Source organism: Mesocricetus auratus, unplaced genomic scaffold, assembly GCF_017639785.1.
Source record: "Mesocricetus auratus isolate SY011 unplaced genomic scaffold, BCM_Maur_2.0 Super-Scaffold_4256, whole genome shotgun sequence".
In the NCBI taxonomy this organism is placed as follows: Eukaryota; Metazoa; Chordata; class Mammalia; order Rodentia; family Cricetidae; genus Mesocricetus; species Mesocricetus auratus.
Genome location: NW_024429182.1, coordinates 166,854 through 186,208, shown reverse-complemented (window position 1 = coordinate 186,208; position 19,355 = coordinate 166,854). Strand labels below are relative to the sequence as shown.

The following is a 19,355-nucleotide window of genomic DNA, read 5'->3' as shown; positions in this document are numbered from 1 at the left end:
ACTGGGTGGAAAGGGCTTGGAGGAGCAGCCTCTGGAGTCAGCACATGCAGATAACTAGGGCCACTGTGGGTGGATCTTGCTGTTTCTGGTGTAGAACTGCTGATCAGGCATGGTACAGGCCTGCATCATACATAGGCTTTGGAATAGCTGACCACACCAATAATTACAGAAGCTGGAGATAGCAAAGTTTCATGGCATGCCTGACTTCATATTTCTGTCAGTTCAAGAGAAGGTGACACATTGTCTGCTGAAGTGAAGCAAAAACTGGTATAAACTCCAGTTCTTTTTCTTAAAGACAAAGCCTTAACTAGTTTGGAGCTCAATATGTAGACCAGGATAACCTCAAACTCACAGAGATTCACCTGCCTCTGTCTCAAACGCTTGAATTGAAGTATGTGTCACACATCCTGTTTAGATGCTGCTGTTGATCCAAAGAGGCTCTTTTGAGCATGGTCCTAAAAAAATCATCTGAGGGAGAGGGGCTTTCCCTGCTAGGACCTGTTTTTCATGGCATTTTTTGAGATTGATGATGCATTTTGAGCAGGCCCAGAGCCTGAAATAGGTTTATAAGCTGGGATGTCCAGAGATGATGGTGCTCTCTGGCAGTACAGATAGATGGTAGTACAGATAGATGAATAATCCTTTGTTGACTGAACTCAATAGAGCATTTTGCACCTTGTGTCAGGGCAGGACCTGCTCCCCAAGGATATACTTTGTTATAAATCACAGAGAAACTGGTGAAATACTGCCTGCCTTGTTTGCACCTGGAATGAATCTCAAAGAAGAAATAGCTTCCAAGGGCACTGAGTTATGTATGAGCAGTAGGTAGGACTCAGGTAGAGTTCAAAGGACACTCCCTGTTTTAGGTTTTCCTTTCTTGTCTTTTAGAAACTATGAGACAAGGTCTTCCAATATAGAATTGGCTGACTTAGAACTCGAGATTTCCCTGCCTCAACCTCCAAGTGCTGGAATTATGAGTTTATTTCAAAGCACATAGATATTTCTCTTCTTTCTCTTTCATCATCTTCTTGCCACTTTTGTAAATTTCTAGGCTCATCGCACAAGCTTCTATTTGCTGCTTCTATTTTCTGGTATGAGATGGTATAAACTGGTTAAAGTTTTCCCTACTACTGGACAGGGATATTGGCAGAGAAGTGATTTCTGGGCTAGTCCCAGTCTTGTGTCATGTGATCTTCCTTGAGCCCATCCATCATGGCACCTTTCTTCTCTCTTTAGGTGGCCTCTCAGGACTTGTCCCCATGAGCCTCAGTCCTCATTGGGATCATTCAGGAGACAAGGCCTGCCACTCTAGGTGACTTAATCAGTGTGGAAAAACCAGCTGGCATCTTTCTGTTGGTTTTCTGCCTCCCAAAACGAATGCTTCTCAAGTGGTGGTGGCCTGACATAGTCTCGTCAAAAAAAAAAAAAGGCCTTTTGATCCAGGAGTGGGAAGGCCTGTCCCCAAGTGCTCTCAGCTGCCTTCCGGTGGAGCTTTGAGCCCATCTGGCCTCTGTTGGGAGACAACTGACCTGAATGTGATGTTATTTTCCTTTTTAACATGGCTTTTAGAACCCAGAGCAATAATATTTTCAGCTGGTCACTGAGACTGATTAGTGAGCCCCAGACTTCTGTCTGGTTAAATAGAACTGCCTTTATAGATGTATTTTAGGACAGTGCAAATTCAGTGTTCAGAATGGGATTGAGTTACCAACAAATGGTCAGCCATTTGCCCAGGGACCTGGCCCTATAAAGCAGTCTGGCTATGTCCATGTGCCAGACCACAGGGTGAGGCTTCCAGGAACACAGGATACTGGGTGCTTCCTTGCTCTCCCTGGAAAAGGGGGATTGGCCTTAGTGTTGCTCTGTTGCTACTAGCTATGCTAAATTTGAAGTTTGGAACCTCAGTGTTTTCCTCTGTATATTGGGAATAGTCATACCTGCCATGTTGGGCAACTCTGTCATCAATGCTCCATGTGGTATCTCTGTCTCCCCCTTTCTCCCTCTCTCCCTCCCTCCCTCTCCTAATCTCTCTCTGAGAGAGAGAGAGAGAGAGAGAGAGAGAGAGAGAGAGAGAGAGAGAGAGAGAGAGAGAGAGAGAGAGAGAGGGAATTGTTGACAATATAGGGGAAGAAAGTAACAGGAACAATCAAGAAGAAAGAGCTACCTCCAAGCATCTCAAAATTCACCAGTCAAGACACCATGAACGTTTTAGTAGTCAAAGCCTCATTTTGCTGAGGAGGAATTGACTGTAGTAGAGATATACTATGACTTGGTGGCAGAATAGGAATCCGGGCCTAATGGGCCAGTCCTTACTGTGTTACCATTGCCTCTTTGAACCTCAGTTCTAACCTATAAATTAAATGGTTGCATGTCTTCTAGAGGAACCACACACTATTCTAAATGGTCATAGGTTTCATGGTTATACATTGGAGAGTTGTGGCTCTTGGCTCTTTTATTAGAAGAGGGCCATCAAGGCAAGGAGACTTGATTGCTTTGGATAAAACTGTGCTGTTCCATCTGTGGCTCTTGCACATGCTTCTTGCCCTTTCTTTTTGTATTTCCAGGAGGGTGTTTTGTCAGGCATAAGGGGACCAGCACTTAGATCCTGAGCTATGCGCTGCCTTCAATTTGTCAAGGAGGGCCTAGTATCTATCTACTGTACCATTGAAACCCATGCCTTTTTGGTATGTACTTTGTTGTTGAGGCTGACAAATTCTGAGGTGGTAGATTTTGAAGTGGTTGTACACCATCTGCAATTAGTTGCTTTGACTAAATGAGAAAGGCAAACTCACTCAAGCCTCTTGTTACACACAAGGCCTTTCATCCATTCAGCAAGTGCATTGGATGAGTGAAGGAGCCCTTCTTGGCTCAAAGAAAATGTAAAACTTTAATTTTCTGATTTCTTTAGAGCTTGGAATTTCCCAGATTAACCCATTGACCTGGAGTCCTAAGTTTCTTAATGGTGCCAAGAAAGAGTTCTGGATGTGAACCTTTGACTCATAAGGGTTAGGCCCTGAGGCTGACATGGTGCTCTAGTGGCAAACCTTGCATGTTACAGCCCAATTCTTTCAGCCTGAGTGTTCTGCTTCCTGATCTAAAAAAATGTGATTAGCTTGGGTCCCCATTCCTGCTACCCTGAACTCTAGTCCACTATGAAGGACTATACCAGTGTTTCTCAATCTTCCTAAAGCTGAGACCCTTTAATACAGTTCCTGATGTGGTGACACCCCCAACCATAAAATTATTTTGTTACTACTTCATAATTGTAATTTTGCTTCTGTTGCCTGGCAGTGGTGGTGCAAGCCTTTAATCCCACCACTTGGGAGGCAGAGGCAGGCAATCTCTGTAAGTTCGAGGCTAGCCTGGTCTACAAATTGAGTTCCAGGAGAAGCTCCAAAACTACACAGAGAATCCCTGTCTCAAAAAAACAAACAAACAAACAAAAAGAATTGTAGCTGGGTGGTAGTAGGACACACCTTTAATCCCAGCACTTGGGAGGCAGAGGCAGGCGGATCTCTGTGAGCTCTAGGCCAGCCTGATCAACAGAGTAAATTCCAGGAGACCCAGGGCTACACAGAGAAACCCTGTCTCAAAAACCAAAGCAAGAATAGCAACAACAAAAAGAATCATAATGTAAATTTCTGATATGCAACCCCCAAAGGGATTGTGACCCACAGGATGAGAACGGCTAGACTATATCATTTGAAGTTGTAAACCTATTTTCCCTTAAAAATAAATAATAGTTCCTGTTCCCTTGTCATGTTACTTGGTTCTTTTTAAAGTTTTGAAAAGACCATGTAGAAAAATCACCATGTTTTTTTTTTTTTGTCAAATTTCTCTTTCTATTTTCTATTAGAAAAATCAAATTTGTAGCAGGAATCTATTGAGCTCATGGTTTCAGAGGCTTCAGTTCATGGTTGGCTCAATCAATTCCTATGAAGAGTATAAGTTTTTGATTGGACTTTGATCTCCTTGGCCAGGTCTTCCTCTCTCTGTGCCACAGTTACCTATTCTGCAGAAGGAGGGGTCCATAATTATTCCAACTTCAGTAGTAAAACTGTTAGTTATTCTTTTTTCCTTCTGTTTTAGGCAGAATATGAAGTTACTCCAGATGAAAAACTTGGAGAGAAGGGGAAGGAAATAATAACCAAGTACCTCACTCCAAAGGTAAGAGTCCTCCCAAACTTCTCATTGGGAGGAGTGGGAAATCCTGTCTAGGAATGTGGGCAGCCCTGACATACAGGAATGGTGACTGCCTGTGGTTTCTAGAGAGCCACAGTTTCCATCTTCACCCAGACCATGCCTCAGCCTCATAAAGTCAGAAGGGGGTGTTCCGGGGTGAAAGGTTCATGGATTAGGCTGGCCTGCCCTGTTACCTGGCTGGATGCATTCAGGCAACACTCTGGTCAGCCCACAGTTCTGTGAGAACCATGCAGGTACAAAGGACCCCTTTAAAGGATTGACTCCTGCCGCTTATGCTCTTTTTTTACTCTTGTCTTCCTCTCTCGTCATCTCATCCTCTCTCTCTCTCTCTCTCTCTCTCTCTCTCTCTCTCTCTCTCTCTCTCTCTCTCTCTCTCTCTCTCAGCTCTGCATGGGTTGGTTACAACACCCCCACCCTCCCACTCCCCCCACCCCACTTTCCTTCCCTGTCCACCAATAAAACTCCACAGGGGATCGTTGAGTCACAGTTTGTGTCTCATTACTGGATAAACCTAGACATTTTAGCAACACAGGGTAGACCTGGCATAGGGTAGGAAATCTGGTTGCTTCTAAGGATCCTCATACTGTCCCCTGCCCACAGATTTAGACAGGAGGTAAGTCTCACCAAAATTGGGGTTGGAAATACACAGAAAATAGGTCTCAGCAGGAGGCAGTTCCAGTAAAATTATATAGAGGGTCAGGCCAACAAAGTCCAGGAGGGAAAGGTCGATCAAGCAATTTGGAACTGGGCAATCAGTGGAATCCTTGAGAGAATGTGGGGGATTCTAAAGTGTGTTCTAGAGAATACTGAATGACTGGAGTCTACCCTGACCTTAACACATTTCCAGTTGTTGAAGAAACCATAATGACACAATCCCCACAGGCCAGGCAACCTAGATTTTTCTAGTGTCTGCTGTCTTTTGATACAACATTACAGAAAAATTCTCTCTTGAGACTGGTAATTGATCAGTGTTAAGAATAAGTGACTGTTGAGCACTGATCTATGTTGTTCTCTTCAGGGCTCAGGGTACATCGTGGAAGGAGTAGAAAGAATCTAATAGTTGAGGGAAGGGTTAGAGTATTGTGGAGCACAGTCTTTTGGGCATGACGTAGTTCACATAGTTGTTGGACTCTTTTTTGTTTGTTTTTTGAGACAGGATTTCTCTATGTATGTAGCCCTGGCTGTCCTGGAACTCTATGTACATCAGGCTGACCCTGAACTCACAGAGATCCATCTGCTTCTGCTTCCCAGTGCTGGGATTAAAGACATATACCATCACTGTCTGGCAGTTGTTGGACTCTCACAGTCACTGTAGCTACTTACACAAGATGTGTGGTAATATTGAGCCTGTCACAGAGGAGGAAAGGTTCATGAGGCCTTACTCACTCCTCCCTAAGTGTCTATAGCCAGTTAATGGTTGCTTGGTTGCTGAGAGAAGGAAAGATACCCTCACCCATGTTCCTGTAAGCAACCCTAATGAAATTCACTTAGTGAGTTAGTGGTAGTGTGGGACACTGACTTGACCCATTTAATGATCTGATAATAGCTGTATATAGTCAAGCTGCTTTAGCTGAGTGAACCTTAGAAACATCCACCCCCCTCCAAATGCCTCTACCAACTTTCTCCCTCCCCCCTTTTTCTGAGACAAAAATCTCACAGTTTCAGGCTGGCCAAGAACTCACTGTGTAGTCTAACTTCAAACATTTTTAAAATTTGCATTTAGTGTATGTGTGTGTGTGTGTGTGTGTGTGTGTGTTGTACATGCACACATATGCCATGACATGCACAGAGGCTAGTGGAGTATTTCTTGAGTCAATTCTCTTTTTCCACCATGTGGATCCTGGGACTCAAATTCAAGTCATCAGGCTTGGTGGCAAATGACTTTGCACAGTGAGCCATCTTACCAGACCTCAAATATTTAATCCTCCCATTTCAGCGTCCTACTTGGTAGGATTATAGACATGTGCAACCATAACCAACTTTAGTTTTTCTTTCTGAAAAGTAGTTTCCCTAATGGACTCAACTGGTGCAAGCCATCAACTCTAGAGATAAGAGCTGTCTTTGTGAACAGTTCTTTACCCCTTGGGGCCAATGAGCATCTTGTTCAGTCCCCTAGCCATTGGGCACAGTTCCTCGATGGCTGTCCCAGGTTAATGATAGACCAAGTCACCACACTTTCAGGACAAACTTCTAGCCACCATTCTCTCCCAATACTTAGTACCTGTTCTCAAGCAGATGTGTTCATCAATGACTACAATTGTCATGGCCATGTCCTTTCCATGACAAGCTAGTGGCACAGACAAATTTGTGACCCATATCATTCTGCTACTCCAAATGTCTACTGAGTGGCCACCTCTGACATATTACACCTCTACCAAGGCATCTTTCTACTGGAAGTATATTAGGCCTAGTCCTGCTTTTCATCTGTACCACCACAAGGCGGCCACCTATGTGTGTCCCCCCCAAAACAATGGGAGCTGAAAAGTACTGTTTACTTGCTGTGTCAAGTACTAGCTCAGAGTCCTTTTTATTATATTGCTATAGATACTCCATCCTACAGCTGAAGAAGGGAAGGTTTGCCAGCTGTCACTTCCCAGGTCACACAGCTAGAAAGTGGCAAGGCCAGGACTTGATCCTAATCTTTCTGATTATGAATTTTGGATCTTTTCCAAGGAGCGCCATTTACCATTCCTCCCATTCAATAACCTACCTCCCACCCACCCACACACCTCTGATCATATGGTGAGGGTAGAGTGTTTCCTTTGCTCCAAAGGGAGTAGGTTCTGTCGTCTGTCTCAGTGTAGGGTGTCAGAAAGCACTGGGCCTATCCCCTCTTTCACCTTGCAGCCCTGTCTTTTTCTCTAGTCTGGAAGCTTCTGTCAGAAGACCCTCATCTGAGCCTACAGGTTCCTTATGTCTGTTCATGTTACCTCATCTTCTAAAGGCATGAGGCCTGGATTCCCTCATCAACTCAGATGGTTTTATAAGTGCCTTGATGCCTGCCAACATTCTTTTCCTTAAAAAGGCCTCAATTTCTGAAATTTAAACCACACCATCTGCTTCAGCCCAGGGGCCTAGGGGAGGCCATCCCCTGGGTTGAGTGTTTTCCTATAATACATTTTGAACTGCCTTCTCAGCCTTTCCTGGAGGAACTTTCTCAAAAGCCTGATTCACTTCTCAGTGATGTAGAGGCCCAGGCATAGGGGAAGCAAAGGGCTGGGTGAGGGTCTGAGCTAGAGTCTGATGGCTTCAATGAAGCTCCAGAGCTCCAAACTAAATCATCCTCATCATGGCCTTTCTTGAAGATGCAACTCGGGTATTATCTCCCATTGTCCCACTACTATGTAATGACTTACCCATCAGTGGCACATATCAAAAGGTCTGAGAGGACTTGGAATGAGGAAACCTGTTTACCTGTTGATAAACTGTTTTCTAAACTTATTTTACCACAGAACTTTATCATTTCATGACCTATTGGCATTTCTTGGGCTCTAGGGCAAGAAGACCCATTCAAGGTCTATTATGATCCTACATCTTGGGCTAACTTACTTTTTCCTGTTACCTTTCCTGTAGCCATATTAGCTCCAACCCTATGGCTTTCCAGGCCCATCTTGATATGCAGGCCCCATTGGTCTTTGTCCCTGCTGTTTGAAGCATGTACTGCTCTCTGTTCCATCTCTGTTACCCTTGTGTCTGCCTTTGCTTTGTTCTCATGCCTTCCACTGCCCAAGGCCTCCTTTACCCCTGACCAGTCCATTATTCTGATCTAGTGTTCTACGTCCTGTACTTTTTGCTGGGTCTTCTGTGCCTCAAGGTGGGATTCTCAGGATCCCAGTTGAATGATCAGCTGGAGGATACAAGTCAATACTGTGTAGAAAGTTCTTGAACCCAGTTTAAAATCAATAAATGTTTATGATGGCAGTAGTATTAGAGCCCGTAGTATGAAAGTGATTCCCAAGAAGCTGACGACCCAGCCAGTGAACCAGGGGAGCTTCTAGGAGGCCATTTTGCCAAAGCAGATCTGAAAAGAGGAGGAGGAAGCTTGGTACAAAAGAAGGGAAAGGAGAAGAAGTTTTCATGGACCTTTGTAAGTCCCAGACACACAAGTAGCACACATGCATACATGCAGGGAATACACTCATACATATAAAATGAAAATGAAATAAATTACATTAGATCATGTAACCATCACCTGAAAGTTCTGATTTATCTACCACTTCATCAGTATTTTCTCTCTCTTTTCTCCTCTCCCTTATCACTCTGTGCATGTGTGAGATACACACACACACACACACACACACACAGAGAGAGAGAGAGAGAGAGAGAGAGAGAGAGAGAGAGAGAGAGAGAGAGAGAGAGAGAGAGAGAAAATGAATAAAAATAAACGAACGGAGAGAACTATTGAACTATTGAGAATATTTGTGTGGGTGCATTCACATGTGTATGCATGTGTGAAAATGTATATGCACTTGTGGAATCCATAGGTTGATTTTAGAATTCTTCCTCTATTGCTGAAGACAAGAGTCTCTCATTGAACATGGAGTTCACCATCTTGGTTATACTCGCTGGCCAACAGGCCCTGAGAACGCCTGTCTCTGCTTCTTCAGTGTTGCAGTTGTAGGTGCACCATCACACCCAGATTTTATGTAGGTTCTGTCACTCATGCACCAAGTACTTCACCCTCTGAGCCTTTTTCTCAGCCTTCATTTTTCTGTCTTTAATTTTATCAGCCTTAGTCGGTATGAGGGTTTCTTGTTGTGGTTTTGATTTGCATGTCCCTGGTCTCTGATAATGTTTCAGGTTTCCCTGTGCTTATTGGGCATCTGTACATTTTCTTTGGAAAAGGTGTACTCAAATCCTCTGCCCATTTTTAAAGCTAGTTGTTTGTCTTTTTGTTGTTGACTTACAAGAATTCTTTGTATGTTCTAGATACAAGTCTCTTCTCAAATATGTGATTTGCAACAATTTTCTCCACTGTGAACCCCATCTTTTCACTTTATTTTTTCAAATAATTTTTTAAGGATTTATTTATTTATGATGTGAGCAACCATGTAGTTTCTGGAAATTGAATTCAGGACCTCTGGAAGAACAGGCAGTGGTCTTAACCGCTGAGCAATCTCTCTCACTTTCTTGATGGTATTATTTGGCACATGTACAGTTTTTGGTTAAATTAATACTTCATTTCTGTTACTTATTTTCAAATGACTTGCTCTTGCCTTGTCTTACGTGAATTTCTAAGAAGTCCTCTGTTCCTCTGGGAACAGGATGTGTATAGAGACAAAAAGAACAAATCCTGGTGTACATGATGTGTCAGGAGCCACTCTTCCTCTGGAGAACCAAAACCTTGATGTCTGTCAGAAACAGGTCAGGACCAGACCTGACCCTTCCCAACCATTCTGCACCAACATCCTTCTGTTGCTTTCTTGGCAGACTTCATAGCCTTTAGATCCCTCAGAGTACAATACTGCACTGCACTGATTTCTTACAGATGTGCACATCTTCCCAGTAACTCTCTCTAAGAAGGCATTCATTCATCCACTTTATAGGCCAGTCAGCTAAGGTTTGGGAAGAGAAGCTAGTGCAGAGTGGAGTACTGAGTGACTTGCCTCAGCAGTGCTATCTGTAGGACATTTTGCTGTGACTAATTTTAGTTGGACTCATGAACCAGTGTTCTGGGTGTCCTTTTTTGAAATCTTAATGACTAAGGCTTGGTAGGTGGTTCCCACTTTAATTGTAATTTTGCTAGAAAATGGGTCTATATGAAGCTCAATGCTAGTGCATAAATGCCCCCTTCCCCTAACTTCCCAACACACATATACACATCACTGACTAAAGCAACTTAGAAGAGGAAAGGGTTTGTTTGGTTTACACTTTCAGATCACAGTCAATCACTGGGGGGAAGTCAGAGCAGAAACTCAAGCAAGACCTGCATGGGGTCTTCTAGACAGGAAGGGTAGACAGGTGGGATGGAGAGACTTGAAATGAGCCACTGTAATATTCCTCTGTGGGATGCTGAGAATGCCCAGCCCAGGCAGTATTTGGAGTTTATTTTTGGTCAAAGGTCCTCAGACAGGATGTTGTTCTCAGTGCCCTCTATAGACATAAGGTTGCCTCTTTGTTTCTATAAACAATGACAGGGTAAAACAGGGAAGTTTGTTCCTGTTGTGGGGGAAGCAACCTATCAGCCTACTTTTGCACAAAAGAAATCCATCCCTAATGTTTGTTTGGCTCTCAGGGAAAACAGTCACCCTTGGAAAGAAAAAGGGGTTGTAAGAAAAGATATGATTCCTAGTTTGCTTTCTTAATTTCTGGACCCCCCTCTTACCCATTGTATCCTCTCAGTGGTAGGTTTTTCTACCCCAGTCATCAGCACCTGGATGAACAAGGGTCAACAGGCTGGCTGTCAGTTCTAGTCCAGTTCTGGTCTCAGGGCAGTCAGCTGGCTTCACTCCTTACTATCAGGTCCACACAGAAGACCAGTCCTAATTTCCAGTCCTGCAAGCTCCATGGAGCCTTTTTAGTAACTTTGACATTACTGTGATTAAATGCCTGCGAGAAACTTTAGAGCGAAAGAGTTTACTGTGGCTCCTGGTTTTAGGTGATTTCAAAGTCCATCACAGTAGGGACAGCATAGCAGAACAGTTCCATCTAAGGTGGAAGAACCTTGAGATGTGCTCTGACTTGGTTTCTTTACTGTTCCTGTGATAGAACACTCAGAACTAAAAGCAATTTAGAAAAGGAAAGGTATTGCTAAGCTGTGTCAAGTTGACAGCTAATGTTAATTAGCAAATTTCTTATGTGGTGGAAGACCAAGAAACAGGCAGTGCAGGCTAGCACCAGGTCATGGGTATAACCTTCAAAGGCACTTATGACCTACTTTTTACATCGAGGCTCTACCCTCTAAAGCTCCCACAGCCTTCAAAATATTCACAAGCTACAAAACAAGCAGTTGAAACATTAAACCCATGGAGGACATTTCAGATTCAAACAATAGCTACTCATCTGAGTATGGAACTGAAGGAAGTGACAATGATAATGATCAGAATTTTCTTTTGAGTCAAAAGTATGCACAGGTTACAGGGATAACTGGAGAGGGAAACTCTGGACATGATGAACCTTTCTCACTGTAAGGGGATTAGTATGTGTCACAGGTGAGTTAATGACATACTAGCGCACTGCTGAGGTTTTCTTGATGGGGCTTGAAGAAGAATTGAATGGAACAAACTTTTCCTGGGTGCTTCAGAGTTGTTTGTCACCCTGGTTCTCCTAAGACCATTATAATCTTTAGAAATGCTCTTTTCTCCCTAGCTAGTGATGCTTTATGGGATGCCGGTTTGATAGTAATGAAGATAGTATGACCTGGAACAAGGATCTCTGGACCAGGTGACCCAGCTTTCTGGTACAGGTAGTGTAGAATCCACCAGCTCATTTGTATTATGATCAATTCCTGGTTAAAAACAACTTGATGAAGGAATGATTTATTTTGTCTCACTGTTTTAGGAGGTTTGGTCCATGGTGTTTGGGCAAGAGCATTGTGGTGATAGGAGTATGTTTTTCTTTTCTCATCATGGTGGAAAGGAAACAAAAGGAAGGGGCCAGGGAAAGTGATGGCTTGCAAAAATGGACTCCTAATATCCAACTTTATCTAACCAGGCCCTCCCTCCTACAGTTACCCCATCTCCTGCATAGTCTGTTTAAATAGAGTCCTGCTGACTGTTTAGGTCAGAACCCTCATAGTCCATTTGTTCCTGGAAAAGTACTCACAAAACATTCGGAGGTAGCTTTTCCTATAGATTTCTCAAGTCTAGTCAAATTGACCTTCAGTATTAGCTATCACACCATCTAGCCAATCTGTGGTCTCCACAGCAACCAAGGGCATGGAAATTACTCCCACTAAAGTACCCTCTCCATCCTCCTTCATAGACCTTGGACTCTAGACACTGGCCTTTTCTCCTCCACTGAGATTATTGGTCTTGTCTCCAAGCAACAGGAATGGATCTTTGCCCTGTTGTCAATGAATGTAATGAGTTCAGAGTCCACCTTTGCCTTAATAAGCGTCCGTTCAGATGACAGGCTAGGGTGGAAGCATCAGGAAGCCATGTGCCAGACTTTTCAGCTTCTTGCCACAGTACTGTGAGAATACTTAAGGGAAGAAAAGGATTGGAAAGAAAGTTTGAGGGTGGGACTTTTGAAGTCATTTTCAATCCAAGTTTTAAGCAAGCTAAATCCTGTTTAGCTTCCAGCATCAGATGGGATTGGATATTTCATAGGTTATGAGACCCCAGACAGCTGGAGTTCTTCAGGCAGTGCCAGTGTGAGTAGGCCTCTTCCTCTTCTATTTTGGGAGCAACAGAGAAGAAGGCACAAAGCCATGTTTGTGTTCACTAGTTATCCTGGGACAGAAGAAGAGGGCTAATATTTATTGAGCAACTACTACATGCCCAGAACCTCACATTCTAAATTTTCTCAATATTTCATGATAGCTGTCTGAAGTGAAGAGAAATAGGTCACCCAGGATGGGTCCCATTTCTCCAAGGAATCTCAGGGCCTATTCAGCAGGGTCATGAAACTATTTCTACCTTCTGATTTCCAGTGTACAGACATACAAAGAAGATCGTCAGTGGTTAACCAGGCTTCCCTTTTGCTTTTCTTTCTCACTCCCTAGGATCTGACTGCAAGAATAGTTAGGGTTCCATTTAACCCAGTTTGAAAATTACTGAGCTAAGCCAGATTGTTCTTACATGAAGTAACTGAGGCCTAGAGAAGGACTGGTCACACAGCTTGAAAGAGGAGACTCGAATCACCCTTGCAGAACTTTGCAGGACCCTTCGCTACAAACATGGATAAATAACATCAAAATGCGCAGTGCTTGACTTTGTTTTCATCTTCTACTGTAACTGGCCTTAGATTCCCCCAGACTGTTCTTATGGGGGCCAGTAAGTGTCTAAATTCTGTGCTATGTGTAGTGCCTGAGCTTACTAGAGGAGGCGCCTGGTGCCACACCATCCACATCTACATATTGAATTATTCTTACCAAAAGCAGGTTTTCATGTTGGAGGTGAGATGAAGAAGCATTGATTACTGTATAGTACATGGGATTTTATGCTTTTAGCTCATTCTAGCTTCCTTTTAATCCTAAATGAAAAACAATGGTTGTCTCCATTTAACCCTGGGCCACGTTGTTTAGTAATAGTGAAGAAGGGTAAACTGTAAACAGGGACTCACATATGTGTCTGCAAATATCCAGACAGCATTATTTATAATTGGACTGGAAACCAAGTGTCTAGAAACCACCAATTAATAACGAATAAATACAGCATATACATCCAGTGACATATTTAATTCCACCAAGCTCTGATATATGATACAGCATGTATGAAGCTTTAAAACTTTGAAGTGAAAGATACCAGATTTAAAATGTGTGTGTGTACATGTTCATGCTACAGTATACATGTAGAAGTCAGAGAACAACCTGTGGGAGTCAATTCACTGCTTTTACCATGCAGGTCCCAGGGATTGAACTTAACTCACAGACTTGGCAGCAGATGCCCTTAGCTGCTGAACCATCTGGACAGCCCAGGATAGGCAAACTTAGAGAAATTAGATTCAGGTTTTCCAGGGCCTGGTAGAAAGAATGCAGAGTGATTATCTAATGGGTACAGTTTGTGTTAAGGGGACAAAAATTTTTAGGAAAAGATGACTGAGAGAGTGAACTCAACACCACTGAACTATACACTTAAAAATGATTAAGGTGTCATGCTTATGTTTTGCCATGTAAAAGTAAAAGAGTAACAAACTAAGAGTCAGGTTGGGATGTAGCCTTATTCTACCTAAGTCTAGAGTCTGGTCTCTTCATTGTGTGGTCTTCTCAGAATTTAACGAACAACAAAATTGTCTCCTGAATCAGTTTCCTGTGTGTAGCTGGAGTGACAAGGCACTGAGAGTGATCAAGTCTCAAAGTGGGGTGGGGCTGTTGTTTGCAGCACATCCATGCTGATTGGACTCCTCTGGCCCCAAGTCTGGAATTCTGTTCCACTTGCCGTGTATCATTGTAATTTCTCCTTGTCGAAGGCTTCCTGCACAAGTTGTCCTTCATCCAGATATAACTCTGACTCCTGAACAATTTTTCCTGGAGACAGAATTGTCTTCAGCCTTGTTTCACTTTAGCTTCTCCGCAGCAAGATAAAACAGATCCCTTAGGTCCTTTTTCCTTTCTTGTGACCTTTTCAGGTCAGAAAATTAGACATCCCTCTGATGCCCATAGGGCCAGCTCTGCCTCTGACCTCCTTTATTCTCTGTGTGTTTCCTGCCTAGAATTTCACTTTGGGTATCTGCAGTCAGAGACTAGCCACAGGCTTGTTGGGCATCCCTGCCCCAGCTGTCTTGGATGGGTAGGGCATGGGTCCCAGTAGCACTTGTACTTGGCTGACTCCCTGTGTGTCTCACCTTCCTACCCCCATCTGTAGGCCTTTGGCACAGACATGACATCTAATAGGCATAAGAATTCCTGTTCCTCATTAAACTCTAACATCCATAGATTAAAATCTTTAGTAGAAAAATAAATCTAGCCCACTTTCAGATGGAGACTGCATTGGAAGCTGTGGAACAGAAAGGCAGTGAATGTTCTAGAAGACAGAAAAAACCAGATGACTGTGTCCTCACCTCTCACATACAGAGTCTAAGGGACTCTCCTACAGGAACATTCTTCATTTCAGCCCCTTGGGACCAGAGTGCCAATTGCCAAGCCAAGACCCATGCAGAACAAAGCTGGCTGGTTGCAAACCACAAGGAATGACCCTTTCTGCCCCAGCAACTTCTCTGGGTTTGCGAGCTCCATGTGCAAATCCTGTGTAAACATCTCTGGTGCACATTTTGGTTCACAGGTCACGACTGGGTATTATCAAATTGACAGACCTCAGCTGGCCTCTCATTCCATGTCTGGGCACACTGCATTTTGTTAATTATCCTCTTTTGCTTCTGACGTAAAGGGTCGAGGTCTGGGTCAGAGTCACTGTGGTTTCCTTTCCTTCTCATTAGAGCTATCCAGCTCCCAGGGTCCCTGGTTAAATTCCAGTGCTGATTAAAATGTTCTCTTCCTCTCTTCCCATTATTCAAGAATTTTTCATTCTGATTTCTGTGAAGACACTTGAAAAGCCAAGGAATGTGTGTCTAGATCTGTTGAGTCCAGTGAGTGTTCACCTTCTGAGTGCCATGGCTATTTCCCAAGGGTTCTGTGTTATGCTTTGCTTATCCAAAAGGACAACTTGGGTCCCTGTGGCCTAGTCAGTAGAGCTTGCTCTTGCCTTCGCTTAATTACCTGCTCTCAGTTAGGGTTCCTTTTTTTTTTTTTTTTTTTTTTTTTTTTTGGTTTTTACGAGACAGGGTTTCTCTGTATTGTTTCGGAGGCTATCGGTCCAGCCTGGCCTCGAACGCACAAAGGTCCGCCTGCCTCTGCCTCCCGAGTGCTGGGATTAAAGGCGTGTGCCACCACCGCCCGGCTCAGTTAGGGTTCTTAATGGCTACCCTATCCTCTCAAAGTTGTCCAGAAAGACATGAGGTTTGTCCTGAGGAGAAAATGAATTCTTCCAGAATTTCAGTTTTCTTTGAAGACTTCCCAGAGCACAGATACTAGAAATGAAAGATGGAGGGACCTCTTTACTGCCTACTCAACTCCTTCACCTTCAGGCATGGTTACGCCTTGCCTCAGCTGTAAAGCTGCCTCTGTTTAATGAGAACATCTCTGTAGCTCTCCCTGAGGACCAAGAGGCTACCCACAGTTGGTCACCCACAGTCCTCATTGCTGTTGGCCAACTGAGTTGACCTTTAAAAAGTTCTTGGGCTGAGTCCTCTAATGTGAACACAGGATAGACACTGAAAGTCTTGGCTCAGACCCCAGCTGGAGAAGCATCTGATTGATCACATAGTGTCCTCTACCTCTGCTTACTCTTGACCTAATAGAATCCTCATCTGTCCTCAGGGCCACCATCCTGAAAGTGAAAGAGGTCACCACCCAGAGTCAGTTACCAAAGTGGTAGCCATGTGCCTGCATTATAGGCCTCATGTAGAATATTATTATTTCCAAACCAGAGTCAGAGTGTTTCCTATATGCCACCACTCTTGGGCACAAGTATGACATCCGATGTTGGTGGGGGTTCTGGTTGAATTCCTTTTATATTAGAAGATTACTACCCCTCATTCATCACCACCATTCATAGATTAAAATATTCACTGGAGTTTCCAGACATGGTGGCAGGCACATGCCTTTAATTCCATCACAGAAGCAGGCAGATCTCTGTTGAGGCTAGCCTGTTCTACAGAGTGAGTTCCAGGACAGCCAGGGTTACATAGAGAAACCCTGACTTAAACAAACAAAGAAACAAACAGCAAATCTTCACTGGAGAAATATCTAGCCCCCTCAGATGGAAAGTGGTAGCGTGTTACCTTTCAGTTGTTCAAACACCCAACCACATGATACTACATGGAGCTCAGACTCTGGGTTTGATCTTCATGAGGTAGAAAGATGGCAGAATGGGCATATCTTCCTAGAGGCCTGGAGTCTACAGAGCCATGAGTTAAGCCCTGGACAGATCTGGAGAAGACGAAGCATGAGCACTCTGTAGTAGAAGCAAGAGAAAGTCCAGGTTTTGGGGGGGCTGAAGCTTAAATAATGTGGGAAACATCCTCATTTAAGAAAATAAATAGCAGTTGGGCATGGAGGTGCACACCTTAGCTCTTTGGAGGCTGAGGCAGTAGAAGCATCTTTATTTTGAGGTCAGCTTGAGCTACAAACAAGATCCTGCCCAATGGAGCTAGAGAGATGACTAAACTGTTTATTTGTTCTTCTTGCAGAGGACCTGACTTTGATTCTCAGCGCCCACATGGTGGCTCACACCATCTTAACTCTAGTTCCATGGAATCTGTTTATTCTCTTATGATGAGAGCACCAGGCATGGGACATATACGTACAGGCTGGCAAAACATTCATACATATAAAAATGGAATAAATTTTCAAGAAAAAAATTCCTGTCTCAGAGGGGAAGGAAAGAAGGAAGGAAGGAAAGAAGGAAGAGAGCACCATATGGGAGCTAGAAAGATGGCTTAGTGTTTAAGAGCACTTGTTGCCCTTGCCGAGGATGTGGGTTGGGTTCCCAATACCTACATGGTGACTTACAACCATTATCTGTACCTGCAGTTCCAGGACATCAGGCACTCTCCTCTGCTCCACCAGGTACCAGGCATACATACAGAAACACTCATAAAAATAAATCTTAGCTGAGCAGTGGTGACTCACACCTTTAATCCTAGTACTTGGGAGACAGAGGTAGTTGGATCTTTGTAAGTTTGACGCTAGCCTGATCTACAGAACAAGTTCCAGGACAGCCAAGGCTATACAGAGAAACCCTGTCTTGAAAAAAACAAAATAAATAATTCTTTCCTTTTTAAAAAGAGCACATTATGTACAAAAGTGAATAATGAAAGGGAAATAAGAAATCATCAAATTCCTGGAGCCATCTCTGTTTACTGGAAGTGTTTTTGTAGAAATCTTGTCCACTGAAACTGAATATTCTGTAGCCACCTGGGCAGCAAGTAGAGAGCTCAGAGGTTAAACTTTACTGCAGGTGCTTCTTCTACTGACTGAAGACTCCTCTTTAACAAGGAATGAAGTTCATCCTAGGGAACTTCAGAGGCATGAGGAAGGAAGCTTACCTTTCTGGACTTCCTCTGCATGGCTGATAGCTTTAAGACACCATGATGGTGCTCAAGATTTGCAGCTAATCTGCTGGGTTGACCCTGGTGATACTCAGTGAAGGGAAGGATATCTCTACCATAAGCTACTGGATATCAACCTTAGACTGAATGTGCAAGGTGTTTTGCTTCTGAGCTGTACTGATTCATTTCTCCCCAGTGACTCAGAAAACAAAACCTTTTACTCTCCTTTGATCTGTTCTTGTTTGGGGATTGGGGTTATATTTCCTGCCTAACCAAAGACAGAGAAGAACTGCCTCAGATAGACTTGAGGGCGGTGGCAGCAATTCTAACATATGGCCCTGAGTATTTGATTAAAAAGGTGAAGAATGGCATATTTTCTTTTTCTGTCAGCCAGGCCTTAAATCAGCTCCTAAGCAAGGAAATGCTCTCCATGGGCTGTACTCTACCAACTCTCCCTTTGTCTTCTGGTTGTGGTTTGACAGCATGTGCAGTTTTGAGCCATGTTGGAACAAGTTTCCATCATATGCTCCTATCATTCCCTGCTGTCTCACTCCAGGTCTCCTGCTCAAGCCTTCAACCCTGGCTCCTGCTGGTTGCCTGGTTCTCAGTCCTTCCCTACTTCTGTGGCCATGCTTCCTGTAACTAATGCAAATTCCTTCATGTCAAGGGGCATTCAGAGTATTGTTGTAGGAGTGTTCGTTATTCCCCTCCCTAAGGAGAAATGAGGATCTCCAAAAACAGCTGCCTCCATCCATGTCCAGCAGGACAAGTCAGTCCTCTTGTTTAAAAAGAAGGAAACCCCTTTGTTCCAGAATCTTGCCTCTCTGCTACTCTACTTTTCTTGAGAAAACTGGAGATTGCAAATAGTTTACATGGGGAATGTCAGCTGCCCGCATATGAAAATATACACATCATTAAGACCTAAGTACTTGTGTCTGGAGATAGAGCTGACAGTCTCCCCAGCTGACCTTTTGTCCACTAGCAGAACCACTTCTAATAAGCACTAAGCTCCTCAGGGAGCTGTTTCCGTATGTTGAAACAAAACATATGTTGGACATTAGCTTGTTCATTCTGTTCATACACACACACACACACACACACACACACACACACACACACACACACACACACACACACACACACTACATGTGACAGCACCGTACAAGCAGCATTGTTCAAAGTATGCATAATATGCTATGCTTCCTTTTCTAACATCCATGGGTGTCCTAGCACGGCTTGCTCTTCCAGATACAGTCACAGTTTTACATGCTACCTAGGAAGGAGCTTGGTGTCTTTTACCTCATGCTGCTGTTTAAGATTGGGGCTCTCTGGTCACGTTGCCAGGGTTTGAAATTTAGTTTTTAAACCTCAGCTGTGTGACCTTAGGCAAATTACTTACCTTCTGAGCTGTTTCTGCATCTGTAAACTAGAGATGTCAATAA

The 19,355-nt window shown here is 43.6% G+C and overlaps 1 protein-coding gene across 1 annotated transcript in view; it reads left to right on the top strand.

Moving 5' to 3' along the window:
- Positions 1-19,355, top strand: part of Grk5 (G protein-coupled receptor kinase 5) — a 192,339-nt gene that overhangs the window by 139,935 nt on the left and 33,049 nt on the right. Inside the window, exon 4 of the mRNA XM_005085355.4 lies at positions 4,090-4,167. Coding sequence (XP_005085412.1) covers positions 4,090-4,167 — 78 coding nt within the window. The remainder of the gene's footprint in view (positions 1-4,089; positions 4,168-19,355) is intronic.